Source organism: Equus quagga, unplaced genomic scaffold (genome assembly GCF_021613505.1).
Source record: "Equus quagga isolate Etosha38 unplaced genomic scaffold, UCLA_HA_Equagga_1.0 153_RagTag, whole genome shotgun sequence".
In the NCBI taxonomy this organism is placed as follows: Eukaryota; Metazoa; Chordata; class Mammalia; order Perissodactyla; family Equidae; genus Equus; species Equus quagga.
In genome coordinates, this window is record NW_025796915.1 from 3466498 (window position 1) to 3491476 (window position 24979).

Sequence of the window (24979 nt, forward strand, 5' to 3'; positions counted from 1 at the left end):
CTCCCCTCACCTCCTTCTCCCCCTCTTTCCCAATCCACCCCATCTGGGGAGCAGGAGATCATTAACTTTAACTGCCGGAAGCTGGTGGCCTCCATGCCGCTGTTTGCCAACGCGGACCCCAACTTTGTGACATCCATGCTGACCAAGCTGCGCTTTGAGGTCTTCCAGCCAGGGGACTACATCATCCGCGAAGGCACCATCGGCAAGAAGATGTACTTCATTCAGCACGGCGTGGTCAGTGTGCTCACCAAAGGCAACAAGGAGACCAAACTGGCGGATGGCTCTTATTTCGGAGGTGAGGCAGCCAAGGGGCTCTGGGGGGACAGGGGAATGGGCTGGAGAGACACCAAGGATGGTAGGCATGGCAGGCCCTTCGTGGCTACTGCCCAGAGGTGGGTGTCTGTGAGACCAGTATAGGAGTATGGTTCCAGAGATGGGAAAGACCATCCAGCACCCATTTGGTGGGGGAGGTGGGCATGGCATCCAATGTGGTCACAGCTAGGGGGTAGGAACCTTGTGAACCTGTCAAGCTTCTGGACCAGGCTTTGGGGACCTAGGTCAGAGTGAGGCAGGAAGCCCTGTGGAGTCTGACAGAAGCCTACCCTGACTCCTGCTGTCCTGGCAGAGATCTGCCTGCTGACGCGGGGTCGGCGCACAGCCAGCGTGAGAGCCGACACCTACTGCCGCCTCTACTCGCTGAGCGTGGACAACTTCAACGAGGTGCTGGAGGAGTACCCCATGATGCGGCGGGCCTTCGAGACTGTGGCGCTGGACCGCCTGGACCGCATTGGTGAGGGAGCTGGGTGGGAGGGTAGGAGGGAGTGTTCCCTGCCCCACGAGCTGGGGCGGGCTCCCCCTCTCCGCCCCTTCTGGCCTGAGTTCCTGCTCTTGTTCTGTGGCCCAGGCAAGAAGAACTCCATCCTCCTCCACAAAGTCCAGCATGACCTCAACTCAGGCGTCTTCAACTACCAGGAAAATGAGATCATCCAGCAGATTGTGCAGCATGACCGCGAGATGGCCCACTGTGCACACCGTGTCCAGGCTGCCGCCTCTGCCACGCCGACCCCCACACCCGTCATCTGGACCCCGCTGATCCAGGCACCACTGCAGGCTGCCGCTGCCACTACCTCCGTGGCCATAGCCCTCACCCACCACCCACGCCTGCCCGCCGCCATCTTCCGCCCTCCCCCAGGCCCCGGGCTGGGCAGCTTCGGGGCCGGGCAGACACCAAGGCACCTGAAGCGGCTGCAGTCCCTTATCCCTTCTGCCCTGGGCTCCGCCTCACCTGCCAGCAGCCCGTCCCAGGTGGACACACCATCTTCCTCCTCCTTCCACATCCAACAGCTGGCTGGATTCTCTGCACCTGCCGGACTGAGCCCTCTCCTGCCCTCCTCCAGCTCTTCCCCACCCCCTGGGGTCTGTGGCCCCTCCCCAGCTCCCACACCATCTGCTGCAGCTGCCACCACCACTGCCGGGTTTGGCCACTTCCACAAGGCGCTGGGTGGCTCCCTGTCCTCGTCCGACTCTCCCCTGCTCACCCCACTGCAGCCTGGTGCCCGCTCCCCACAAGCTAACCAGCCGCCACCCCCTCTGCCGGGGGCCAGGGGAGGCCTGGGACTCCTGGAGCACTTCCTGCCGCCCCCACCCTCATCCAGGTCCCCGTCATCCAGCCCAGGGCAGCTGGGCCAGCCTCCGGGGGAGTTGTCCCCAGGTCTGGCCGCTGGCCCACCAAGTACGCCAGAGACACCCCCACGGCAGCCTGAGCGGCAGCCCTTCCTGGCAGGGGCCTCTGGGGGGGCTTCTCCTATAGCCTTTACCCCCCGAGGAGGTCTCAGCCCCACTGGCCACAGCCCTGGCCCCCCAAGAACTTTCCCAAGTGCCCAACCCCGGGCCTCTGGCTCCCACGGTTCCCTGCTCCTGCCACCTGCATCCAGTCCCCCACCCCCCCAGGTCCCCCAGCGCCGGGGTACACCACCCCTCACCCCAGGCCGCCTCACCCAGGACCTCAAGCTCATCTCAGCCTCTCAGCCGGCCCTACCCCAGGATGGGGCGCAGACTCTCCGCAGAGCCTCCCCACACTCCTCTGGGGAGTCCATGGCTGCCTTCACGCTCTTCCCCAGAGCTGGGGGCGGCAGTGGGGGCAGCGGGGGCCTCGGTCCCCCTGGGAGACCCTATGGTGCTGTCTCTGGCCAGCACGTCACTCTGCCTCGGAAGACATCCTCAGGTTCTTTGCCACCCCCTCTTTCTTTCTTTGGGGCAAGAGCCGCCTCTTCTGGGGGGCCCCCTCTGACTGCTGCCCCCCAGAGGGAACCTGGGGCCAGGTCTGAGCCAGTGCGCTCCAAACTGCCATCCAATCTCTGAGCTGGGACCCCTCCTCCCTCTCCTCGCTTTTTTTCTCCCTTCAGGTTTAACTGTGATTAGGAGATAATACCAATAACAATAATAATTATCATTTAAAAAAAAACTCACACCAGAAAAACAAAAGACAGCAGAAAATAACCAGGTATTCTTAGAGCTATAGATTTTTGGTCACTTGCTTTTATAGACTATTTTAATACTCAGCACTAGTGGGAGGGTGGGGGGAGGGGAGCAGGCAGGGCCCAAACACAAAAGCCAGAGGAAGGCAGGTGGGGTCTCTGGGGCTTGGCAGGGGTGGGGGTGACCCATGTTTGGGGTTCCTAGAGCAGATCTGTCATTGTATTCGTTTAAGGGCAACAGCCATTGCCAGCCCCTTAGCTGTGAACTTGGAGCCCCATTCTGCTGGGGGTCATCTTGTTGCCCCAGAAAGGGGCTGCCCTTGGGTGTGTTCCTGGGGAGCCTCAGTTGCCTGAGTCCTTGGGACAAAACAGGGCCAGGGCCCTGAGAGTCTTGCGTTTTTTCTACTGCAAACTTAGCAAGATATGTATATGAATATGTATATGAGTATGTATGTATATGTATGTAAGATGCGTCTATGTATAGCTATGTAGCGCTCTGCAGAGCCATGTAGATAGCCACTCACATGTGTGCACATGTGTGTGCAACCTAGTTTAACCCCATGTCGCCAGGACACCCAGGTCACTTGACATCCAGCAGCCAACCTTGGCCCTGCCACTGGGTCTTGGGGAGTCTTCTCTCCAGGCCTCAGGGAAGAGTCCCCCAGGGTTCTCAGCAGGCCCCCTCTCTCCCCATGTCTGGTCTCCGATCCAGACCCAGACTGACCTCTCACCTCGTGGAAGCAGAAGACTCGGCTGTGCCTCTCCTTTCCTGTAGGGCCTCAAGCACATCCTGTCGCCTCTGTGGCCCTCGGTTTTCCCATCTGTACAGTGGGAGGTGAGAGAACTTCTTTACTGAGTCTGCTCTGTGCCAACCACTGGTTTAGCGCTGTGCACTCATTAACTCCTTCCATGTACAAAGACCACGAGGCAGGTCTTTTGATTCTCCCCATTTCACAGATGAGGAGACTGAGTTTGGGTAATTTTTCCAGAATCATGTAACTAGGAGTGGCAGAGCTGGGACTGATCGGAGATTTGCATCCAAGCCTGCCCGGGGAAGAGCCCGTGCGCCTTCCCTGAGAGCACTGTGCAGAGGGGCTGAGTTAGGTGGCCTCCAGACATGGTGCAGAGGGAAGGGAATCAGACCTGGTTTGAATCCCAGCCCTGCCACTCCTTAGCTGTGTGCTCTTGGGCAAGATATCTGACCTTTTCTGTTACCTCATTTGTGCAATGAGAATAATTATGGTCCCGCCTCACCAGGACCTATGAGGCCCAGATGAGAAAAGTCCTATATGTGAAACGCCCAGCCCAGCACCTGGCATGTACCATAGTAGGTACTCAGTAAATCATGTTTTTCTGCCCCCTCCTCATGCTCCCTCCCCAGCCTGTTGCTCCAGTGAGCTATGGTGGGAAGGCCCCCGGCACGTTGCTGAGGGCTCCAGGACTTACATCTCAGGATGCAGGAGGGGGCTGGGTCTCCTGAGGAGCCTAAAGAAGGTGTGTGGCCACTGGTGGGCTTGAGCCAGGCCTTGAGATGTGGGAGGAGTTAGAGGGAATGGGGAGAGGGGAGGAAGGGAAGGAAGAAGGAAGGACAAGTAAAGGAAAGAGAGGAAGGAGGGAGCAGGAGGTGGGCTGGGGTGCACGGTGGGGGTGTGACTGAGGTAGATGTGGGGCTGTGGAGTCAGGGGCTTTGGGAGGAGATCCAGAGGCCGGAGGGTCAGAGGGAGGTCCCTGGAGGACAGATAAGGGGATTGGCCTTGATTCTTGAAGGCAAGTAGGAGGCAGAAGCAGGTCCAGAGTGAGGGCCAATGTGAAGGCAGCTCAGATGCCTCCTGAGGCACGATCCTCCCCAGCAAGACCCTGCCAGAGCCAGGGTCAAAGGTCTGCTCCCTGCCTATATGGCAGGAGCAAGTCTGGCTGCCAAGTCCTGAATAATGAGGAAGGCTGGTTCCACCTTGTCCTTCCAGAAGCCTCCTCCATGCTCCAAGCCGGAAGGTTGGCAAGATCAGGTTTTGTCCTGAGCTGTCCTGGGATGTGAGACAGGCCAGTTTCTCCATAGATGGGCCACAGGGACTGCGAGGCAATAATCCGGGAGAGAAGGGGGTGAAGGATCCTGGGGTCTTAGGTAGAGGCTAGGAGCCGCCTGGCCTTGGTCTCTACTCGGGCCCCGGGAGTTCTCAGAGCTGGAAGGATTTAATCAGTAGCCTCGATCTCAGTCCTACACCCACCCCTGCCCCCCAAGGAAGACATCAGGACTTGATCCAAACCCACAGTCTAGTCCTGGAGGTGGCAGGGCGGGTGGGGCGGGGCAGGAATGGGGGTGGAGAGCCCAGGGGCAAGGAGAGTGAGGACCACCCCCCTTGCCATCAGGGCCTGGGCTCACCACCCTCTTCTCTTCACACACACACACACACACACACACACATTTTATAAAAGCTCCAACCCAGTCCAGCCCCTCCACAGAGACTGGGGGAGCCGGGTCCGGTCAGTGGGGCGTCCCATGCCGAATCCCCCACAAGCAATTTTCAAATCTTCCACTTTTAAAACAGAAAACGGTAAATGGGCCGTGTTGTATATTTTATTTAAATAAAAAAAATTCCAGCACGTGCTGCCTTCTTCTAGGGGCCAGGGATTGGGGTGGGGTGGTGAGGTTAATGGGGAGTACTGGAGGCTCGAGAGCTGGGCTGTGGATGGCGCTGGGCTATGACCTCCAGAGCATGTGTGGGCACTTGTGTGCACAAACCTGTGTCCCCAAGAGCTGCGGGGCAAAGGTGCTAGAAGATGAGTGGTCTGGCTGTGGACATGGTGTGGACTCCATGGACTGGTGAGAGACATTGAGGAGGGTGAGCACGTGTGTGTGTGTGTCCTTTGCTCCTGGAGGTGTGAGACCCTGACTCAGATCGTTCCCACCCCAGCTGCCAGGGCTCCAGAGTCCCTGGGACTCCTTGGTGCCCCCTCAAGAATGAGGGTAGTCAATGTGCAGGTGAACTGTTGGATACTGAAGAGGGAGATGCCCTCGTAGCCTGATCAGATGGGCGTTAAGAAGCTAGAGGGCGGCAGGGAGACGAAGGTGACCAGGCTGGGGGGAGGGGTCACGGCAGGACAGAGCTTGCCTTTCAGAGTGGCCAAGGGTGGGCCACGGCTGCTGGGCTCCTGTGTCAGTTGGGGAACCTGAGGACACACGGGGGATCTGGGGCCTCACTGTTAGGAGGTGTCGCACCCAGCGGTAGGCCTGGCCCCCAGACCCTCTGCAAAGCCCTCAGAGGGCAGCCTCCACCCGCGCTGGCTGCAGAGGGTTCCCGCAGGCCCTGGCCTCCTCGGGTAGGAGAGAGGCAGCCAGCCAGGGCCGGAAGCGCGAGCTCCCTGGGGCTCCCTCCCGGCGGCGACGACGCGGCGCGGGGAGTGCCGTGTTGCCCGCCGCCAGAGGAGGGGAAATTCCTTGGGAAAGGGCAGGGAACCCGATCCTCATCACTGATTGCCGAGTGGATGCTGTTTCCATGGTAACCGGCCTGGGAGTCCTGTTGCTAAGGAGGCAGCTCCCGGCGTCCCCATGACAACCGCCCCCTACGGCCCAGGCTGCGGAGCTTCCCTGGGACCCGCAGGGAGGGCAGGGGCGGGACGCAGGCTTGGCCTTTGGGGCTATGGGGAGGCCTTTGCGGACAGACAGCGACTGTGAAGAAGAGCAAGGTGGGAGGGATTAACTGTGGGCCCCAACCAAGCCGCGAGGGTAGTGCCGGCGGCGGAGGGCCTGAGAACACTCACCCCCTCCCCGCACCCCTGCCCACTCGCGCTGGATCGACCCCGGACGCCGGCACAGGGCCTTGCTCCTCCATTGAGGGGCCGGGGCAACACCAGTCACTATGTTCTCTGTTCCCTGACTCCAAAAGGACACTTAGGAAGTATCTACTGTGTGCTGGGCATTCCATCCTTACAACCACCCTAAAGGGTAAGAATTAGCCTCAATTACAGTGAGCTAAAGGGCATGAGGCGCATAGAGGTAAGGAGCTCACCCCAGACCAGCTGGAACATGCAGGAGCTGGGATGCACCCCCAGGTCCTAGAGACTCAAACCCTGTTGCTCCCTCTTGGTGGTACCAAGGGCCAGTGGTAAGGGCTGTCTGTCCCAGTGCAGACAAGAAACTGTGCAGTGTCTGCGGAGAATTTAAAAGCAAGATTAAAAATGACTAAATGTCAGTTTGCTTTCTCTTATCTTTCACCATCACCATCTATCAGCGATTCTGAACAACATCATTGATAAAATACTCTTCCCACCATAGGAGACACCACCACCACCACCTACCAATGTCACTGCACCCCATGCTCCAGCCCCCACAGATACCCGCCGTGCTGATGGCTGCCAGCGGGGCGGCAAGGCTGAAGGCCTCCTTTCCGTCTTGGTGGTGCTCAACCAGATTGGAACTTTTTCAAGAACATTTTAAAAGTGTAATGCAATCCCTCCCTCGCCTCCATGTCTCTTCCCAGCAGCTGCTCCCTGCCTTCCCGGCCATGCTTGTTGGGAGTTGTCTCCACTCCCTACCCTCGCCTCCCTTCCTCTGAGTCACTTCTTCCTCCACCGCAGTGTGGCTCCCACCTCCTCTCCGCCCCAAGGTCAGCAGCGGCTCTTGTTGCAAAGTCCAGTCACGGCGTCCTCGGCCTTATCCTGTCACCTTCCCAGCAGCGCCTGGGCCCCTGCCAGCTTTGAGACCCCACTCTTTTCCTCGCTGCTCCACCTCTTTGTTCAGCCTCAGCTGGAAGGGCTCTTCTTTCTCCTGAAGGTCAGTGTTCCTGGGCCTCCGGCCTTGGCTCCCACTCCACATGCACTTCTCACTCCACATGCACGTCCTGGAAACCTCAGCCACGTCCATGGCTTCTTTGGCCTGGAAGGCAATGCCTCCAAGATTTGCCCTTCAGTTCACACCCCCACATCCCCTGAGCTTCAGCCTGGGCACCTGCTGCTGCCGCCTGGTGGTTCCTCTTCCTTTTCTGATGGACCCTTTTGTTCTTTCTTGAATTTGCAGCTTTGGATGCACTACAGAGCACGCCCTCTCCGACCCCCACCCCACCCCACCCCTGGCTGATTTTGTTTTTCCAATTTTCTTTCTCTTGAGGGTGGAATATTTCATGCATATGGAAGATATAAATAAACATGTAAGTAAATACACAATAAATGCATAAGATATTAAAAATATGATAAACAGTATGTACCAATCACTCAGTTTAAAAAATAGAACATAAGGAATCCCTGTGAGGGCATCTGTGCGGGTCACCCCTCCCAAGAAGACCGCTCATCTGACTGTTAATTCTAGACTCCCTTACTTTCCCTGATAGTTTTCCTACAAAATAAAAAGTCTCTGAATAATGCCTTCAGTTGTGTGCCAAGGTGGGAGGAGGCATGGAAGTCGTTGCCTTTGTTGGGGGGAGGATTTTATCAATAATATGATTCAGAATTACTGATGCATGGTGATAATAAAAAGCCAACTGAGTTTTAGTCTATTTTATTATTGTTTTAAGTTTCTTTACAAATAATACCCCTTTCATTGCCTGCACCAGCGGTGGACCATATCCCCTCCACTTTTATACCCCACTGAATATATTTGTAATATTTGGAACTTTCCATAAGTGGTATCATGCTATATGTATTCTTTAGTAATTTGCTTTTGTCATTCGATATTTGATTTTGAGACCCTGCTGACACATGGAGCATAGTTAGGTCATCCTCACTGCTGTACCGCATGCCAGTACAGGAATGTGCCACCACAGACGTATGTGTTCTTCTGGAGATAGATATTTTGGTCAATTCCAATTCTTGTTATTACGAACGCTGCTACAACAAACGTTCCTGTGTGTGGCTTCTGATAAAGATGTGTAAAAAGATCTCTAGGCTCTGTATCTAGGAGTGGAATAACTGAGTCATAGGGTGAATTAATCTTCACTTTATAAGATAATGCCAAGCTGTTTTAAGTAGTTCTAACGATTTACACCCCCACCTGCAGTGTATGAGAGTCACTCTTGCTCCACATTTTGGCCAATAATTGGAATCATCAGAGTTTCTTATTTTTCCCAATCTAGTGATATCTAATTGTATTTTAATGTGCAAATCCCTAATTACTAGTAAGGTTGAATGTTTTTTCGTGTATTCATTTGCCATTTGTGCTTCCTCTTCTGAGAAATATTTTTTCATGGATTTTGCCTGATTTTCTGTTGTTGTCTTTTCATTGATTCATAGGAGTTTTACACACATGAACACACACACATATTTGTTTGGAAAATGAATCTTTTGTTCATTATACATATTGTAAATATCTTCTTCCTGTTTATGGCTTGTATTTTCACTTTTTTGGGGTGTTCTTTGATGAACAGAAGTTTTGCATTTTAATGAGGTCAAGGTTAGCAATATTTGAAAAAATGTCTAGTACTTCTTTAGTGCCTTTTTTACTGGTTTAAGAAACTGTCTCACTCTAATGTTATAAAGATATTCTTCTGCATTAATTTCTAAAAATATGAAGTGTTGCTTTTCACATTTAAGTCCTTAACCTGAGTGACCTTGACTTTAGGTATGGTGTTAGGGCAGAGTTCAACTTCATTTTTGCCCCATATGGACAACCAATTTTCCCTACTAATTTACAATGTCACTTATATGTCATATCTGGGTCTATGTTGAGGCTGTCTACTTAGTGCCATTAGCGGATTTAAACAGTCCACTGTCTTAGTTATTATAGCTTTATAAAGAATAAAGTTGATGTCTAGTAGAGCAAGGCCTCCCACCTTCTTCTTAAGGAAGGTCTTGGTTATTCTAGCCTCTTTATGCTATCATATACATTGTACAAGCAATTTGTTAAGGTGCATAAGGAATTTGATGGAATTCTGATTTGAAATTTTGTCATTTGTGCAGTTGAATTGATTCTGACTCCTAGTGACCCCATGCACAGCAGAGTGCTGCCTTGCCTCTCTTTTTGCGCCGTCCTCTCATCTTCCATTGCTGTATCAGACCATGCTCTGCTGCTCTTCATGGGTTTTCATGGCCATTTTTTGGGAAATGGGTGGCCCTGTACTTCTTCCTAGTCTGTCTTAGTCTGGAAGCTCCACTGAAACCTGTCCACCGTGGATGACCCTGCTGGTATTTGAAATACTAGTGGCATAGCTTTCAGCATCAAAGCAACACACAGCCGCCACAGTATGACAACCAGCAGACGGTAGTGTGGCTCCCTGACAGGAAATAAAATGGGCCATGGTGGTGAGAGTGCCGAATCTTAACCACTAGACCACAAGGGCTGGCTGATTTGAAGTTATGTGAACATTATTATTAAAATTTGTATTCTTATGGATGAACAGGATGTAACTCTTTCTGAATTTGGGTGTTCTTTAATGTCTTTTGTATTAGTCAGGGTAATTAGCACTAGCCTCCCCAATAGAAAAAGCCCCAAATTTCAATGGCTTAACCCAATGAAGGTTTATTCCATCAGGTTTATCCCCTGCAGGCCAGACATTCCCTCTCCTTATAGCAGCGTGAACTCCTGGTCTCCAAGATCACTGTGGGAGAAGAGACAAGAGGAAGAGATGACTGAGTATGAGCTAGTACCTCCAGCAGTGACACACATCACTTCCTCTTATGTTCTGTTGTCACTTGGCCACAACGTAACTGCAAAGGAGGCTGCCATATGTGGGGGAGCACATTGCTAATTTTATCTATTTTCTTTATCGAGGTTTAATTTATACATAACAAAATTCTCCAATTTTCAGTGTGCAGTTCAATGAGTTTTGACAAATTTACACAGTCCTCTAACCACCTCAACAATTAAAATCTAGAACATTTCCATCACTCCTCCAAATTCTCTCATGTTTTTTTGCAGTCAATCTCTTCCTCCCACTCCTGACCCCTGGCAATCTGCTTTCTGTCACTGAAGTTTTGCCTTTTCTAGAATTTTATATAAATGGAATCATAAAGTATGTCATCTTTTGTGTCTGATTTTTTTCATTCAGGCTAAAGCTTTTAAGCTCTGTTCTTGTTGTGTGCATTACGGAGCACCGTCCCCTCGTATGGCTGTGCCACAGTTTGTTTCTTCATTCACCTGCTGATGCACACTTGGGCTATTTCCAGTTTTGGGCTATTAAGAGTAAGGCTCCTATGAACATTCATGTTTAAGTCTTCATGTGGATGTGGATTTTCATTATCTTGAGTAAATATCCAGGAGTGGTATTGTTGGGTCATATGGTAAATATACGTTTGGCTTTATAAGAAATTACCTGATTACTTTCCAAAGCTGGAATACCGTTTTGCATTCCTACCAGCAATTGTATGAGAGTTCCAGCTGCTGCATGTCCTTGCAACACTTGATATTGTCAGTCTTTTATTTTTACCATTCAAGAGGGTGTGTAATGTTAACTCCTGTTTTTTTTTTAAGATTGGCACCTGAGCTAACACCTGTTGCCAACCTTTTTTTTTTGCTCCCCAAATCCCCCCAGTACATAGTTGTATCTTTTAGTTGTGGGTCCTTCTAGTTGTGGCATGTGGGACACCGCCTCAGCATGGCCTGATGAGCGGTGCCATGTCCGCGTCTAGGATCCAAACCAGCAAAACCCTGGGCTGCCGAAGCGGCCACGGGGCCGGCCCCAACTCCTGGTTTTAATTTGCACTTCCATAATATTATAGAGCCAGCCCTGGTGGTCTACTGGTTAAGATTCGGCGCTCTCATAGCCATGGCCCGGGTTCATTTCCAGGTCAGGGAACCACACCACCCGTCTGTCAGTTGACTTACTGTGGCAGCTGCATGTTGCTGTGATGCTGAAAGCTAGGCCACTGGTATTTCACATACCAGCAGGGGCACTCATGGTGGACATGTTTCAGCGGAGCTTCCAGACTAAGACAGATGAGGAAGACGAACCCAGCCACCCATTTCTGAAAAAATAGGCCATGAAAACCCTGTGAATAGCAGCAGAACAAAGTCTGATATAGCACTGGAAGGTGAGAGGATGGTGCAAAAAGACCGAGTAGGGTTCTGCTCTGCTGTACACAGGGTTGCTAGGAGTCTAAATTGATTCGATGGCACTAATAACAACAAATGACTAAAGAGGCTGAGCATCCTTTGGGTGTTTATTTGTTACCCATGTGTGTTCTTTGGTAAAGTGACTGTTCAAAGCTTTATCCATTTGTTTTTACTGGGTCATTTGTTTTCTTATTATTGAATTATAAATAATATATTCAGGATACAAGTCCTTTATAAAATACATGTTTTGCAAATATTTTCTCCCAGTTTATGGCTTGCCTTTTCATTTTCTTAACCACGTCTTTCAAAGGGTAAACATTTTAAATTTTGATGATGTTCAACTTATCAAACTTTTCTTTTATGATTTGTGCCTTTTGACAAGGGAATTAAAATGATATACTAGAAAATATTTACTTAACACAAAAGAAGGCAGTAACAGAGTAATAGAGGGACAAAAAAATAGACATATAGAAAACAAATAGCAAAAAGCCAGATGTAAATTCTACCTTATCAATAATTACATAAAATGTGAATAGATTAAACACTCAAAAGGTCGAAATTGGTGAGTGAGTCAACAAACTATATAATTTTGACATATATATGTATATATGTCAAAACTATACTATATAGCTATATAATATATAATATTATTTATTAATATATTAATAACAAAATAATTTATAATATAATACTATTTATTATATTATTAAATATATTAAATATATTTTATATATTATATATATATAATTCAACTATATACTGTGTACAAGAGACACACTTCATATTCAAAGACATAAATAGGTTGAAAGGATGTGAAAAGATGTATCATATAAACATTAGCCAAAAGAGAGCTAGAGTGGCTATACCAATATCAGACAAAGTACACTTTAAGACAAAGTTGTTACTAAAGACAAAGGATATTTTAAAATGATAAAAAGGTCAATCTGTCAAGAAGATTTAACCATTATAAACATATATGCACCTAACAACAGAGCCCCAAAATTCATGAAGCAAACCTGACTTAATGGAAGGGAGAAATAGACAATTCAACAATAATAGTCGTAGACTTCAATACCCCACTTTCAACAATGGATAGAACAACTGGATAGAGGATCAGAAAGAAAATAGAAAATTTGAAAAACAATATAAACCAACTAGATCTAATGGGAATCTAGAACACTCCTCCTATCAACAGCAAAATACATATTCTTCTCCAGTGCATATGGAACATTCTCCAGGATAGACCACATGTTAGGCCACAGAACAAGTCTCAATAAATTTAAAACAACAGAAATCATACACAGTGTGTTCTCTGATTACCATATAATGAAATTAGAAATCGATAACAGAAAGAAATTTGGAAAATTCACAAATATATGGAATTAAACAACACACTGCTAAAGAACAAATGGATCAAAGAAGAGATAACAAGGAATATTAGAAAGCAAACTGAGATGAACAGAACAAAAACACAACATACTGAAACTTACAGGGCACAGCAAAAGCAGTGCTCAGAGGGAAATTTATAGCAGTAAGCTCCTATATTAGAAAAAATCAATAACTTAAACATTCACCTTAAGAGACTAGGAAAAGAAGAACAAACTAAACAAACAGCAAAAAGGAGAGAAGCAAATAATAAAGATTAGAGCAGAAATAAATGAAAGAGAATAGAAAAACAATACAAAGAAATCAGCAAAACCAGCAAAGAATCAGCAAAAAAGTGGTTCTTTGAAAAGGTCTACAAAATTGACAATTTGATGATTGACCCTGTTGGAGACTACAAGGCAATTGAGCCCACTTCCAAAAAATGATATAATAGGAATGTATGCACCCTCTGTGCAAAATGCACATGCCTTTGTATAAAGTGGGCGTACGCAGTATTACAGGGCTGTCAAAAGTCTTAGCCGAGAGAGCATTTTTTCCCCCTGGTAATTACGACATTGAGATAGAACTGCCATTTCAAAACTTCCCAGGTAACCAATTTTTTGAATTTCTGTGAACAAACTTGAAATTTCAGTTTCTTTGATCTGACAATCAATAATTTTAACAAACATCTGAATAAGTGTTTCAAGGAAAGTTTTCATATGCAAATGTTCCAATTTTACTTCATTTGGGGGCATCAAATTAACTCTGTGAATTCCATATCAAAGAAAATAAACCTGCTGCTTGTACCAAAAACAAAAACAAAAAAGAAAGCCAGACTGCCAAAAAACAAAGGAGAAAGAGAGAGACAGAAGACTCAAAATATTAACATCAGGAATGAAAGAGGGCTTATTACTACCAACCACTAGGAAATAAAAAGTAATCTAAGGGACACTATGAGCCATGTTTGCCAACAAGTTGGATAACCCAGGTGAAATGGACGAATTCTTACAAACACAAAAACTACCACAAATGAATCAAGAGGAAATAGAGAATCTGAATGGATCTACAACAAGCAGAGAGATTACATCAATAATAAACCTTCCCATGAAGAAAAGCCCAGGCCAGCTGCCTCACTGGCGAATTCTATCAGATGTCTGAAGAACAATCTTTCACAAACTCTTCCAAAAAGTAGGAGGCAACACTTCCCTGACTCTAGGAGGCCAGAATTACACGGATACCAAAACCAGAGTAAAAAATACAAAAAAAGAAAACTACAGGCCAATATCTCTTACAAATATAGACACAAAAACTCTTCAACAAATTGGCAAGGGAGATGAGGATTTTACTTCCTTTAAATCCAGCAACGCCATCGGGCTTCCCTGGGGCTTCCTTTCCTGGCAGGCTGGTTTCTTGCGGCGCCCTCTCATGAGTTTCCCTTTCAGTGTCTGGCTGTGTGCTGTGTCAGGCGGGCTCCTCCCTCCTGCCCAGGCCTCCTCTCTGGCCTCCAGGGTCCTGGTATCAGGCTTTTCTCAGGGAAACACCAGCTTCCCTTTTCCTTTACCACTGGCTTCAGTTTTCTGGTCCTCAGCTGGGGAAACCCCTTACTTTCTTTTGAGCAAATCATTTACAGTCCTTCTGTAGTCATTTAGCCAGCGTCTGAGTTTTCCGTGCTTTTCAGATCCAGTGCAAGCAGTGCTGGAAGAAACTCCATTTCCTTTTTCTAGTGAATTCCCCCAATAATCTCAGTGTTACTTGCTCTGTGACTCGCAGAGTCTGCAGTCAGGGTTGGAAGTTCCTTCCTCCTTTACCAGATCACTTTGTCAGGTCTCTTAGCACTTTTCGTGCTGGGTGGTAACTTCTGTCTGTGAAATGTCTGTGTCCCCCTCTAGAGCGTGGATACATCAACAGAGACTGCCTTACTCATTTTGCATCCTCGGTGCCTGGCACACAGTAGGCCCTCAGGAACACTTGTGAAACCATGAATGATTACCAGCTTCTTGGGAGAGGAAGACTCTTTTCTGACCGGCTTAAAATATTCCTTCCCTCACACCACCTGCCCACACCAATATCCCTTTGGCTTCAGTTCCAGCCAGTTTCCCTTCTGTGCGTTAGTCTAGAATTTTCATCAGCTGGCTCTCTTGCCATTTCCCGGGTGACTTTGTCTGTGGGAGCCTGATCCATCATTTTGCCTTCAAGAACAGATCCCAGCTCTTCCTGTCCCCTCTCAGAAAACCACCCAGAATTCTCTGGGTTTTGAGTTTATAAAAGGAACCCACCTATTCTTAACTCACTAGGACCGACCTACCTGACCAACCAAACCCAGCTCGGCTGGGCCCAGCAGCACCCTTGCAGTGTCCCTGGGATTTTGAGGAGCATATTGCCACCTCTGTGCATCCTCCATCTCCTCTGCATTGGCACGCTGGTGCCCCAGCACTCAATCCAATCACAGGGGGCTGAGCACAGCCCTAGAGGCCCCAGCCTCAGCGCGATCCAGGATGGCTGGGATTTGTTCTCCTCAAGGTATCTGATGGCCACGTGAAGCGAGCAGCTTCCCAGCTCTGCAGTGGCCTCCTCCGTCTGGGTAGATAGCATCACATTAATTCCTAGACTCAGCTTAGCCTTACCTCTGTAAACCCTTTCTGAGTGTATGCTCCTGGGGAGAATGAGGACTTGTCAAGTTCCCCCAGCAGTGGACCCGGATGACTCCAAGTCCATCCCCCTCACCAGGCAAGTTCACTTAGTGAACACCTACGGTGTGCTAGGCACTGGGATGGAGAATCCAAAAACAAGCGTGATTGTTTTCCTTAAGGAGTTCAGCATATTGGAAGAGACAGAAATAGGAACAAGAATGTTCAGGGATCAGGATGGTTAGGCTGGGTCTTTAAAGACGACTAGAAATTTACCAGGCAGAGGAAGCCAGTAGTGAGGGTAGCGGGTAGGGAGAGAATTTGAGGCAAAGGGGCCAGACATCGTGGTTCATCCTGTAAGTGCAGATTCCTCTCTATGGTAGGGCCGAATCTGAGTGAGAGGGTAGATCATGTGGCAGATAAAAGAGAAGAGGCAGACAGGGCCACCTGGACTCGATTCTGCAGGGCAGGTGATGCGGGAGCTATTGCAAGATGTTGAGCAGGGGGAGAGGCCAGGTTTGAGTTAGAAGAATCACCTCCATAGTTTTGTGGAGCCTGGAGGTGGCGGGAGAGGGGCCGGGGGTGGGGGGGTGGGGGTGGGTGAAGGGTGTGTCAATGAGGAATTTGCCCAATAGATGACAAAGATGAACCACTTTGGGGGACATTTGAGAGCTAGAGCTGCAGGATTTGGTGAGCAATGTGCCGTGGGGTCGAGGGAAGGGTTTAGAATGGCTCCCGGATTTCTCCTCTGGGAAACCAGTTCCACAGAAAGCAGGCTCATTAGACTCATTAATGAGGGGCAGGCACCCAGCACACACACCTACGATGGGGTGATGGCACTTTGCTCCAGGACATTGAGATGGAGGGAAATGTAAACGGATTGCAACCCAGACACCAGCTGAGGTCAGCCTGTATCTTAAAATCTGGATAAGGCTGATTGGATTCACGTTTCTTTCTTCTTGTTTTTTTTTTTTTTTTTTTTTGAGGAATATTGGCCCTGAGCTCACATCCCTGACCCATCTTCCTCTACTTTATATGTGGGACGCCTAGCACAGCATGGCTTGCCAAGTGGTGCCATGTCCGCACCTGGGATCCGAACCGGTGAACCCTGGGCCACTGAAGTGGAACGTGTGCACTTAACTGCTGCACCACGGGGCCAGCCCCGAATTCTCAGGTTTAGATTGTTCTGGCTACTTCTGACTCTGAGCTGCTGCTTCTGGTGAACCACTGCCATTATGGTCACCCTCACCATGCCAGACTCATGGCCTGTCCTTCACCATGTTGGGCCAGATGCTGTCTTCTTTGTCGGGAGGAAGCAGTAATCACTTGAGGCCCTAAACACACAGCAGACATTATACAAGATTTGGGGTGTCGGAGGAAGTTTACGCCACAGAGGTGCAAAGAGCAAACAGTATTTAATTACCTCTCAGATCTTCTCATTTTAGAATATTCTTGTGGCATCTCAAGGCAGCCACTTCTCACTGGGGGTTCCTTCCCACCCTGCCCCTCATTCTCTAACAATCTCGTTGATTAAAACTGCTGCCAGTGCTACTGCCCCACTTCCCAATTATTTCAGAAAATTCCACATTCTTCTTACTCTACACTGCAGCAAGAGCTCCCTCTAACCCTTGTGAGCTCAGCTCTAGGCCCATCTTTTCATTTCCAAAACTCATCACGTTTCTAGTTGAGGAAAAGAGCATCTCAAGATGAACCTCATCCACTCTGCTTAGAGGGTAAATTTTGAATATCATTTGCATTTTTAGTTTTAAAATATCATTTTTGTTGTAGATTACAGTTTTAAATATTTTTTTCAACATTACACACTTTTGAAAGATTATGAGAAATGGAAAGTAGTATTTTCCTTCAATTACTGTCTCCCACCTCTGCCCCAGCCCCCTGGGAACTTCCTCCTTTGGTAGCTGGAAACCCAAGGTGAAGAGTCAGGCACTGTTGTCTGTGGCCCCTCTGTCTGTGCGCATGCGTTGGGCTGGCCACTCTTGGCTCCCTGGGTTTCCGCTCCCTACCCGCTCCGCCATCAACTGGATGGCTTGCTCAGTGCTGTTCTCCAGTCTCTCCTGATGATAGCACACCCCTGGCAGGAAGGTGGCTGAAATTGAGAGGGGCTGATGGACTGGAGAAAGAAGGTGTTTTTTTCTTACAGAGCCTTGTTCAGAATGTTCATCTTAGAGCCAATCTGGAGGACATCCTTGCCCTAGTTCCCAGCACCTAGGTGGTCATTGTGGCGTCAGCATCATTTCTTACGACTCTGCCAGGCAGACAGGTCTTTGGCATCTTTTGAGTTCACCTCAGGACACCAAACGGCTGTGGCTGCTGGAATGGGAGGGTCCTGGCTCCAATAACACCAGGGACCTATTAGGATCCCTCCAGGGGAGGGGTGGGGTGTGTACAGGAAACCGACACTCTCCAGGCCATGAGTCCTCATGACTGTCTGTCCATCCACCCAAGAGACAAGCATCTGCTGTCGTCAGAAACTGCCCCTGGCATTAGGCATTGAGAGGAGTGAGAAATGATGATGTCCCCATCCAGTGCACAGTCCAGTGGAAAAAGATTCCGATAAATTACTGCAAATGTGCCAAGAGCGCCCCCTAGGGATGCAGAGGAGGGCCGACACGAGTGGGTTCTCTCCCAGGGCAGGAGTGGTGGTGGAGAGGGCATTTCACGTGCAGACTGAAAAGTGTTTCATGAGCAGCTTTCTGTGGCTAGAATCCTGGGTGCACAAGGCGATGAGTGTAGAACGGAGGCTGCAGCAGACTAGCACAGACTTCAGCGCTGGGAGCTCCAACTCCAGCCTGAGGCCAATGGGGCATCGCTAATGGGAATGATGGGACTGGGTCTCATAAAATACACTCGGCAGCAGAGATGAAGCCCTGTGGCCGACAGAGTAGTTAGTGCGGATGCTAGGCTTTGTATCCAGTCCTCACTCTCCTGCAAGTGCATGGAGGGCAGGGCCCATGGCTGTTGTGGTCACCACTATTGCAAGCCCAGACCCTGGTACACCTTGAGAGATCTTAGAGAGTTATAGACTGAATGTTGGCGACCCCCAAATTCATATTTTGAAATCCTAATCCCCAAGGTGGTGATATTTGAAGGTGGAGCCTCTGGGAGGTGATTAGGTCATGAGGGTGCAGCCCTCATGCATGGGATTAATGCCCTTATATGAGACCCCAGCAAGCTCTCTTGCCCCTTCTGTCATGGGAGGACACAGCCAGATGGCATCTGTGACCAGGAGGCAGGATCTCACCAGAAGCCAGATCTGCTGGTACCTTGAGCTTGGACTTCCCAGCCTCTAGAATGGTAAGGATTAAATGTCTGCTGTTTAAGCCCCCAGTTCGTGATATTTTTGTTACAGCAGCCCAAGCTGAGACAGCATGAATGCAGTCAGAAGGTGAGGCAGCCTGGGAAAGGTGGCACTCCTTGTAGACACGTGCTCCAGGCATCACACACCCATGAGAGGTGGGGTTGGGAGTGGAAGGCCCTGGGCTAGCGCTGGTCCTCAGCCTGTGCCAACACAGTGAGGTGCTGCCCGGGACGCCGCCACAGCAGGGACGTGGTCCGCATCCCCTTTCAGGAGCAGCTGCACTTTTCTGCTGGGGTCATTCGGCTCTTTCCGACAGGTATCGATGCCTCAGGCTGCTCAGTCCCTGAAGGGCAGCAATGGTGGGTGGGGACAAGACAGGACTCATCTTTCTGGCTGGTGGACAACCCGACCACAGCCTGCGGCCTCCTGGCTCACCTGCCACCCCTCCCCAGGGCCCCTGAGAACCCCTGCCTTTACGGTTGTGAGGGCAACGGTGAAGTCAACTTCAAGACGAGAAACAGGGCACCCCAAAGTTCTGCTTTCTCAAGGAAAAAGGAAAATAACTCTTCCAGCAGACCAGCGTTTGATTGGATTAAAAAAAGTGTATTGGATTTCCAATACTAAATAAAAACATGAAATTGTTTTTTAAAAAGCCATAGAGTTTACAGCATCGACTACAGAAAAGGCCAAACAAGTGTGTACAGACTAGTCCCCAGCAGTCCTCCAGGCCCCCTCCAGCAGGCAACAAGGCAGCAGACACGTTCGTTCCACATCCTCCTGAAGGCAGCTGCCAAGCAGCAGCTCAACTAGGACATTACGAGACACAATGGTTTAACTTCAAAAGTCACAGGCAAATGTAAGAAAATGTATTCAACTGTGAAAAGGTGCAATACAGAATAGCTTTCCTTTTTCTTAATTTAAAAAAAATCCCAACTCTGAACAGTTATTTTATTTAAAAATAGGTCCTCCCCCCGCCCCAGTTCTGTGGCAGTGTCCAGGTACCAAGGCCCTGAGGTAACAGACGCGTCAGGGTTCACGGGAGGGAATGCCCTGAATACCAAGTGTGTTTCTTTGGGCAAAAGGTAAGCCAGGCTGGGGAATCTCGGCCTCCTGGCGTCCAGAGCACACCGCGTGCCCTCGTCAGGATCAGTGTAAGTGCACTGGTTTTCGAGAATCCTGCCTGGCACTATCCTGTGAGCAGCTAGCACGGCAGCAGGAGTTCCAGCATTGCACTTTTCATTGCCTCCAAAGTAATAAATATAAAGAGCTCATCTTCTAGAAAAGCAAATGTGTGATAAGACCTAAAAAGGGGGAACAACCAACACATAAAGGCAAGCGAGGCGCCTGTGGGGCCGGGGCAGTGCTTAGGGCCCCCCAACCGGGGTCTCCGCAGCTGACCTCCTGTTGGCTGTGAACCAAAGCCCGATTTGCCTTCTGCACTGCCTTCCACACTCTCTTCTGGGGATGTGATGGGGAGCAGGGAAGATGCCTGAGGGTGAGTCCTGTCTCTTTTCATAACATTTTCTTAATATTAAAAAAGCCCACCTCAGCTCCTTACCTTTGTAAGAACACAAGAACTATATGCAAAGGCTTGTGTGTGTGGCGGGGCCTCTCAGCATACCTCAGAGACCTCCTGTCCCCATCCGCCCCCCTGTTCTAATCAGGGGCTGAGCTGGGCTGCTGGCAGGGAGGAGGGGCCAGCTGCCTCCTCTGTCCCTGTCCCCTGCTACTCAAAGAAGAATGTTCAGAAAGAAGGGGGAGCCTCCTGGGGGCTGCAGCCTCTGCCAGCCTCAGTCTCGCTAGTGCTTTTCTTAAGGGCTCTGGAACATGAAAGTCGGAGATGGCCTGGCTGAAGACAGGACCTAGAGAGAAGCAGGGAGTCCTATGTGGAAACAAAGGTCCTTCCTTAACTTCCAGCTTCCCCAACGGGAACAATGAAACAGCAGGAAAGTCTCCATCCTTTTCTTGGATTTCCCAGGATTGGGGTCAGGCTCCCTGTCCTGCATCACTCCTGCAACTGGCAACACAGCTCCTGGCTCCTCGGTGTGGTCATTCTTATCAGGACATGATCAAGACATCAGGCAGCTAAATCCTCGAACCCACCTATGCACAGAAAAATTTTTAACTAGATCCAAATGAAACTCCAGTTGCAACTTAGTGACAATAGAGACAGACATGCCGGGAAAGGACAATAAGGAAGACGCTTCCATTCTCTGCAGGCTTCTGGAAGAAAGTACAATGACTGAAACATTCACAGGACCTCAGCAGCCCCTCCACTTCCCATTCCCAACCCCCCAGCCCTCCCCCACCCCAATACTGAAACTGCACAGAAAGCAACAAACAAGTCTTTCCAATGTTACATTTCATTCAAATAGATCTGTAATCTCACAGTGATGAGAGGAGAAAGTCAGGCCTTTAATAATTATAATAAAAAAATAATAAAAAAGCTTACAAACAGCAATGCAACATTTCCTCCCCCCTCAAAGTGATGGATTAACAGCTGGTAGAGGATGCAATGACTCAGAATTAAAAAATAAGAACAAAAACAAAAAACAAGCCAACCCTTGGAACAACCCACACTGTCAATGACTTTCCATATATAATTCAAACAAGCAGTCAAATATCAACCACTTGTGGGAACACCACGGACTTCCTTGGTTTTTGATAGCGTTTTTCTTTTGAAGGTAAAATAAAATAGGACACAAACAAAATCATACATAAATGCCAATGTCTACACTCCATAAAGGCGACGCAGTTGCAGCACGAAGACACAGCCTGATCACAAAGTGAAATGTAGGTTGCACTTCTTGCCTCTTCTCTGGACACATGATTTTGGCCCATGGTGCCCAGTCCTGCAGGGTTTTAGCAGGCAAAGGGAAGCTGCTTTGACACACGCTTCTTCCAGGCTGACCAGGAGAAGGCAGGTGGTCGGGCCTGGAGCCAGACCACGTTGGGGGCTGGCTGGTCTGCTTGCTCACTCTGTGTTCTCAAGTGCTGTCCTCTCGTACTCTGTACAACTCCTTGTTTTCAAGGCTAAGTCCCAAGACGTCTAGACTCAGGCCTGGAGTCACGTCCTGGCGAAGGTCGTCATGCTGTTGTGATGGCGTTTAGGTCCTTCATTAGTCCTTCCAGGTGGGCCATCTCTTTGGTCAGCTCATCTGGTTCATAGCTCTGTGGAAAAGAGAACACTGTGACTGGGCATGCCGAGGAGCCGTCCAGAAGGACAGCTCAGAGAGAGAAGTCAGAGTGTCAAGTGGTCAGTGGTAAACCTGCCCCAAAAGACTGGACTACCAAAACCCTGGCTGGCCCAGGAGAGTCAGAGATTGCAGGATGTGCCCAAGTCACTAAGATCCCAGGCCAGTAATCACTCATTTCTGTACACTGCAAAATGCCTTTCCCCCAACACATACTGCCAGGGTCAAATGTCCTCACAGGCAGAGGCCCTGCGGCCTGCCCCTGCTGGGTCTCCGTCACAGTCAACACAGGTGGTGTGTCCCCTGGATTTCCGGGCCCCAAGCTCTCCTCTTAGAGCCCCTGTACCTGGAGATGCAGAGGCAGACACATTTACTGGCATATGAGAGTGGAAGATCAAGCAGAGAACCCACTGTCTTTTATTTTGAGAGCAACCACTCAAGCACCTTCTCCTCTAGCATCCAGCTCAGAAGAGGTCATGAAGCAGAACCGAGGGGTGAAAGAACACACAGATGGTTCAAACCAAGACAAGACCAGACAGACAGGAGAGAACTAAAAGGAAGGCAGGCGGGTGGCTGGGGGATAAAAATTCTCTAGCTAATGTAACAAGCTAATCCAAGATACACCAGCGTAGGAATGGAGAAAGCAGATCACGTCCTCAGCACAGTTCCTGGCTCAGAGGAGATGCTCAGTGCATGTCTGCTGAATGAATGAGTGATCTGCTTCACCCTTCTGGGCCAGCACAGACTATCAGTGTGATCAGCACTCTCTCGGGCTGTGGGACATGCACCTAGACATCCTGGCTGGGCTGATGGCCCCGTGAACTTACACTCTCAGAGTCTTCCAGCATTCTTGTGGTCTCCTGCACGTCAGGGGCACTGGGCACCACCACTGGCATAGGAGGCCGGCTCCTTCCTAACGTCCCGATGGAGGCTGTCTTCACCGAGTGGAGGTGATGGTTGAGAGCTGAGGGGAAAAGGGCACCATCAGGTGTGGGCCCGAGCCTGCTCCCCCCAGACCTCATGAAGGCACCTCAGGTCCAAACGCTGCTGCTGGGTGAGGGATGCACCCAGACCCAGTGCAGAGATCCTGTTCTGAAAAGGCACTGCTCTGAACAAAATGAAGAGGGAGAAAGTGGGGCATCTAACAGGCCAGAGAAAAGACTCCATTTGGTTTTAGAAAACTAACCTCCCAGTCCAGTGGTTCTCAAAGTGTGGTGGTTCATGGACCCCTTGCAGGATGTCTGGGAGGTCAAACTCTTCGTAATAATACCAAGGCATTTTCTGCCTTTGCACTGACGGTAAAAAGCAACAGTGGGTAAAACTGCTGGAGCCTTAGCCTAAATTAAGGCAGTGGCACCAAACCGTAAAGTCATTCACTGACACCACAGTTTTTAAAAAAGCCAGTTTAACTTAAGATCATCCTTAATGAGGGCCGGCCTGGTGGTCCAGCAGTAAGTTCGCACGTTCCACTTCTCGGCGGCCCGGGGTTCACGGGTTCGGATCCCAGGTGCGGACATGGCACCACTGGCAAAAGCCAGGCTGTGGTAGGTGTCCCACATACAAAGCAGAGGAAGATGGGCACAGCTGTTAGTTCAGGGCCAGTCTTCCTCAGCAAAAAGAAGAGTGGCAGTAGTTAGCTCAGGGCTAATCTTCCTCAAAAAAAAAAAAAAAGATCATCCTTAATGAAGTAGTAAAAATTATTTTATTAAATCTCGACCTGATTACACATCTTTTAAATAGTCTATGTGATAAAATGGAAAGTATGCATAAAATACTTCTGCTGTATACCAAAGTATGATGGCTGTCTTAAATAAAGGCATTTGTGATAATGTGGCTGTGAGCCAAACTGTCACTTTTATCATGGAACACCAATGCTGGTTCAAAGAAAGATAGACAAACTGGTTAATCAGACTTGAGTATTTGGCAGACATTTTCCAGAAAGTGAATGAAGTAAGCCAGACACTTCAAGGAAAGCAATGGACAGTATTTATTACCAAAGATAAAACTTAAGGTTCAAGTGAAAACTAGAATTTAAAAAAACTTGGCTCTGCCAAGTTTGAGAAGCTTCCCAATACTTACAGACTGTGGTGATATTAATGAATGCATTTGTAGATATCCTACAGTGAAATGTATCAACATGTGGAGGATCTGTATAACTTAGTGAACCAATATTTTCCAAATGACCAATGTGTGATGTTCGCTATGCATTCAAAGTACAAGACAGATGGCTTTTAATGGAACAGAGCATGAATAGTTCATGGATATGGTTTCTGATTCCATATTACAAACAAACCTATAAGAAACTACAACTTGTTGGGGCCAGCCCAGTGGTGCAGTGGTTAAGTGCATACGTTACACTTCGGCGGCCTGGGGTTTGCTGGTTCGGATCCCAGGTGCGGACCTATGCACCGCTCGGCAAGCCATGCTGTGGTAGCCGTCCCACAGATAAAGTAGAGGAAAATGGGCACGGCTGTTAGCTCAGGGCCAGTCTTCCTCAGCAAAAAGAGGAGGATTGGTGGCAGATATTAGCTCAGGGCTAATCTTCCTCAAAAAAAAGAAAAAAGAAACAAGAAACTACAACTTGTTGAGTTTTGTTGCAGTATCAAAAAATAATATCCATAGGTAACCGAAAAGGTTATAAAAATACTCTTCCCTTTACAACTACATATCTGTAAGGCCAGATTTTCTTCTTATAATTCAACCAAAACAATATATTGCAATAGACTGAGTGGAGAAGCAGGTATGAGAATCCAGCTGTCTTCTACTAAGCCAGACACGAAAGAGATTTGCAAAAATCTAACATAATGCCACTCTTTTCGCTATATATTTTGAAAAAGTTATTTTTCATAAAAATATGCTATTTATCTTAACATGATATATTTATTGGCATTTTTAAATGGACTAATAAAATAGTTCAAAAATTTCTGTTTTAATTTCTAACACAGTAAATATGGATAGGCATAACCCATTGAGGAAAAGCTTTTTCATGGCCTCAATAGCTTTTAGGAGGATAAGGG

At 48.8% G+C, this 24979-nt stretch overlaps 2 protein-coding genes across 6 annotated transcripts in view; one reads left to right on the forward strand and one right to left on the reverse strand.

Moving 5' to 3' along the window:
• LOC124233118 (potassium/sodium hyperpolarization-activated cyclic nucleotide-gated channel 4) overlaps positions 1–2504 on the forward strand; it is a 40231-nt gene extending 37727 nt beyond the window's left edge. Inside the window, exons 6-8 of the mRNA XM_046650234.1 lie at positions 55–295; positions 626–790; positions 905–2504. Of these exons, the coding sequence (XP_046506190.1) occupies positions 55–295; positions 626–790; positions 905–2361 (1863 nt within the window). The 3' untranslated portion in view covers positions 2362–2504. The remainder of the gene's footprint in view (positions 1–54; positions 296–625; positions 791–904) is intronic.
• An 18658-nt stretch (positions 2505–21162) lies between these two features.
• Positions 21163–24979, reverse strand: part of LOC124233072 (neogenin) — a 247290-nt gene continuing 243473 nt past the window's right edge. For all 5 annotated transcript variants that reach the window (XM_046650149.1, XM_046650148.1, XM_046650147.1 and 2 more), the window contains 2 exons: positions 22790–22926; positions 21163–21939 (listed from right to left, as the gene is read on the reverse strand). In XM_046650149.1, the coding sequence (XP_046506105.1) occupies positions 21856–21939; positions 22790–22926 (221 nt within the window). In that variant the 3' untranslated portion in view covers positions 21163–21855. The remainder of the gene's footprint in view (positions 21940–22789; positions 22927–24979) is intronic.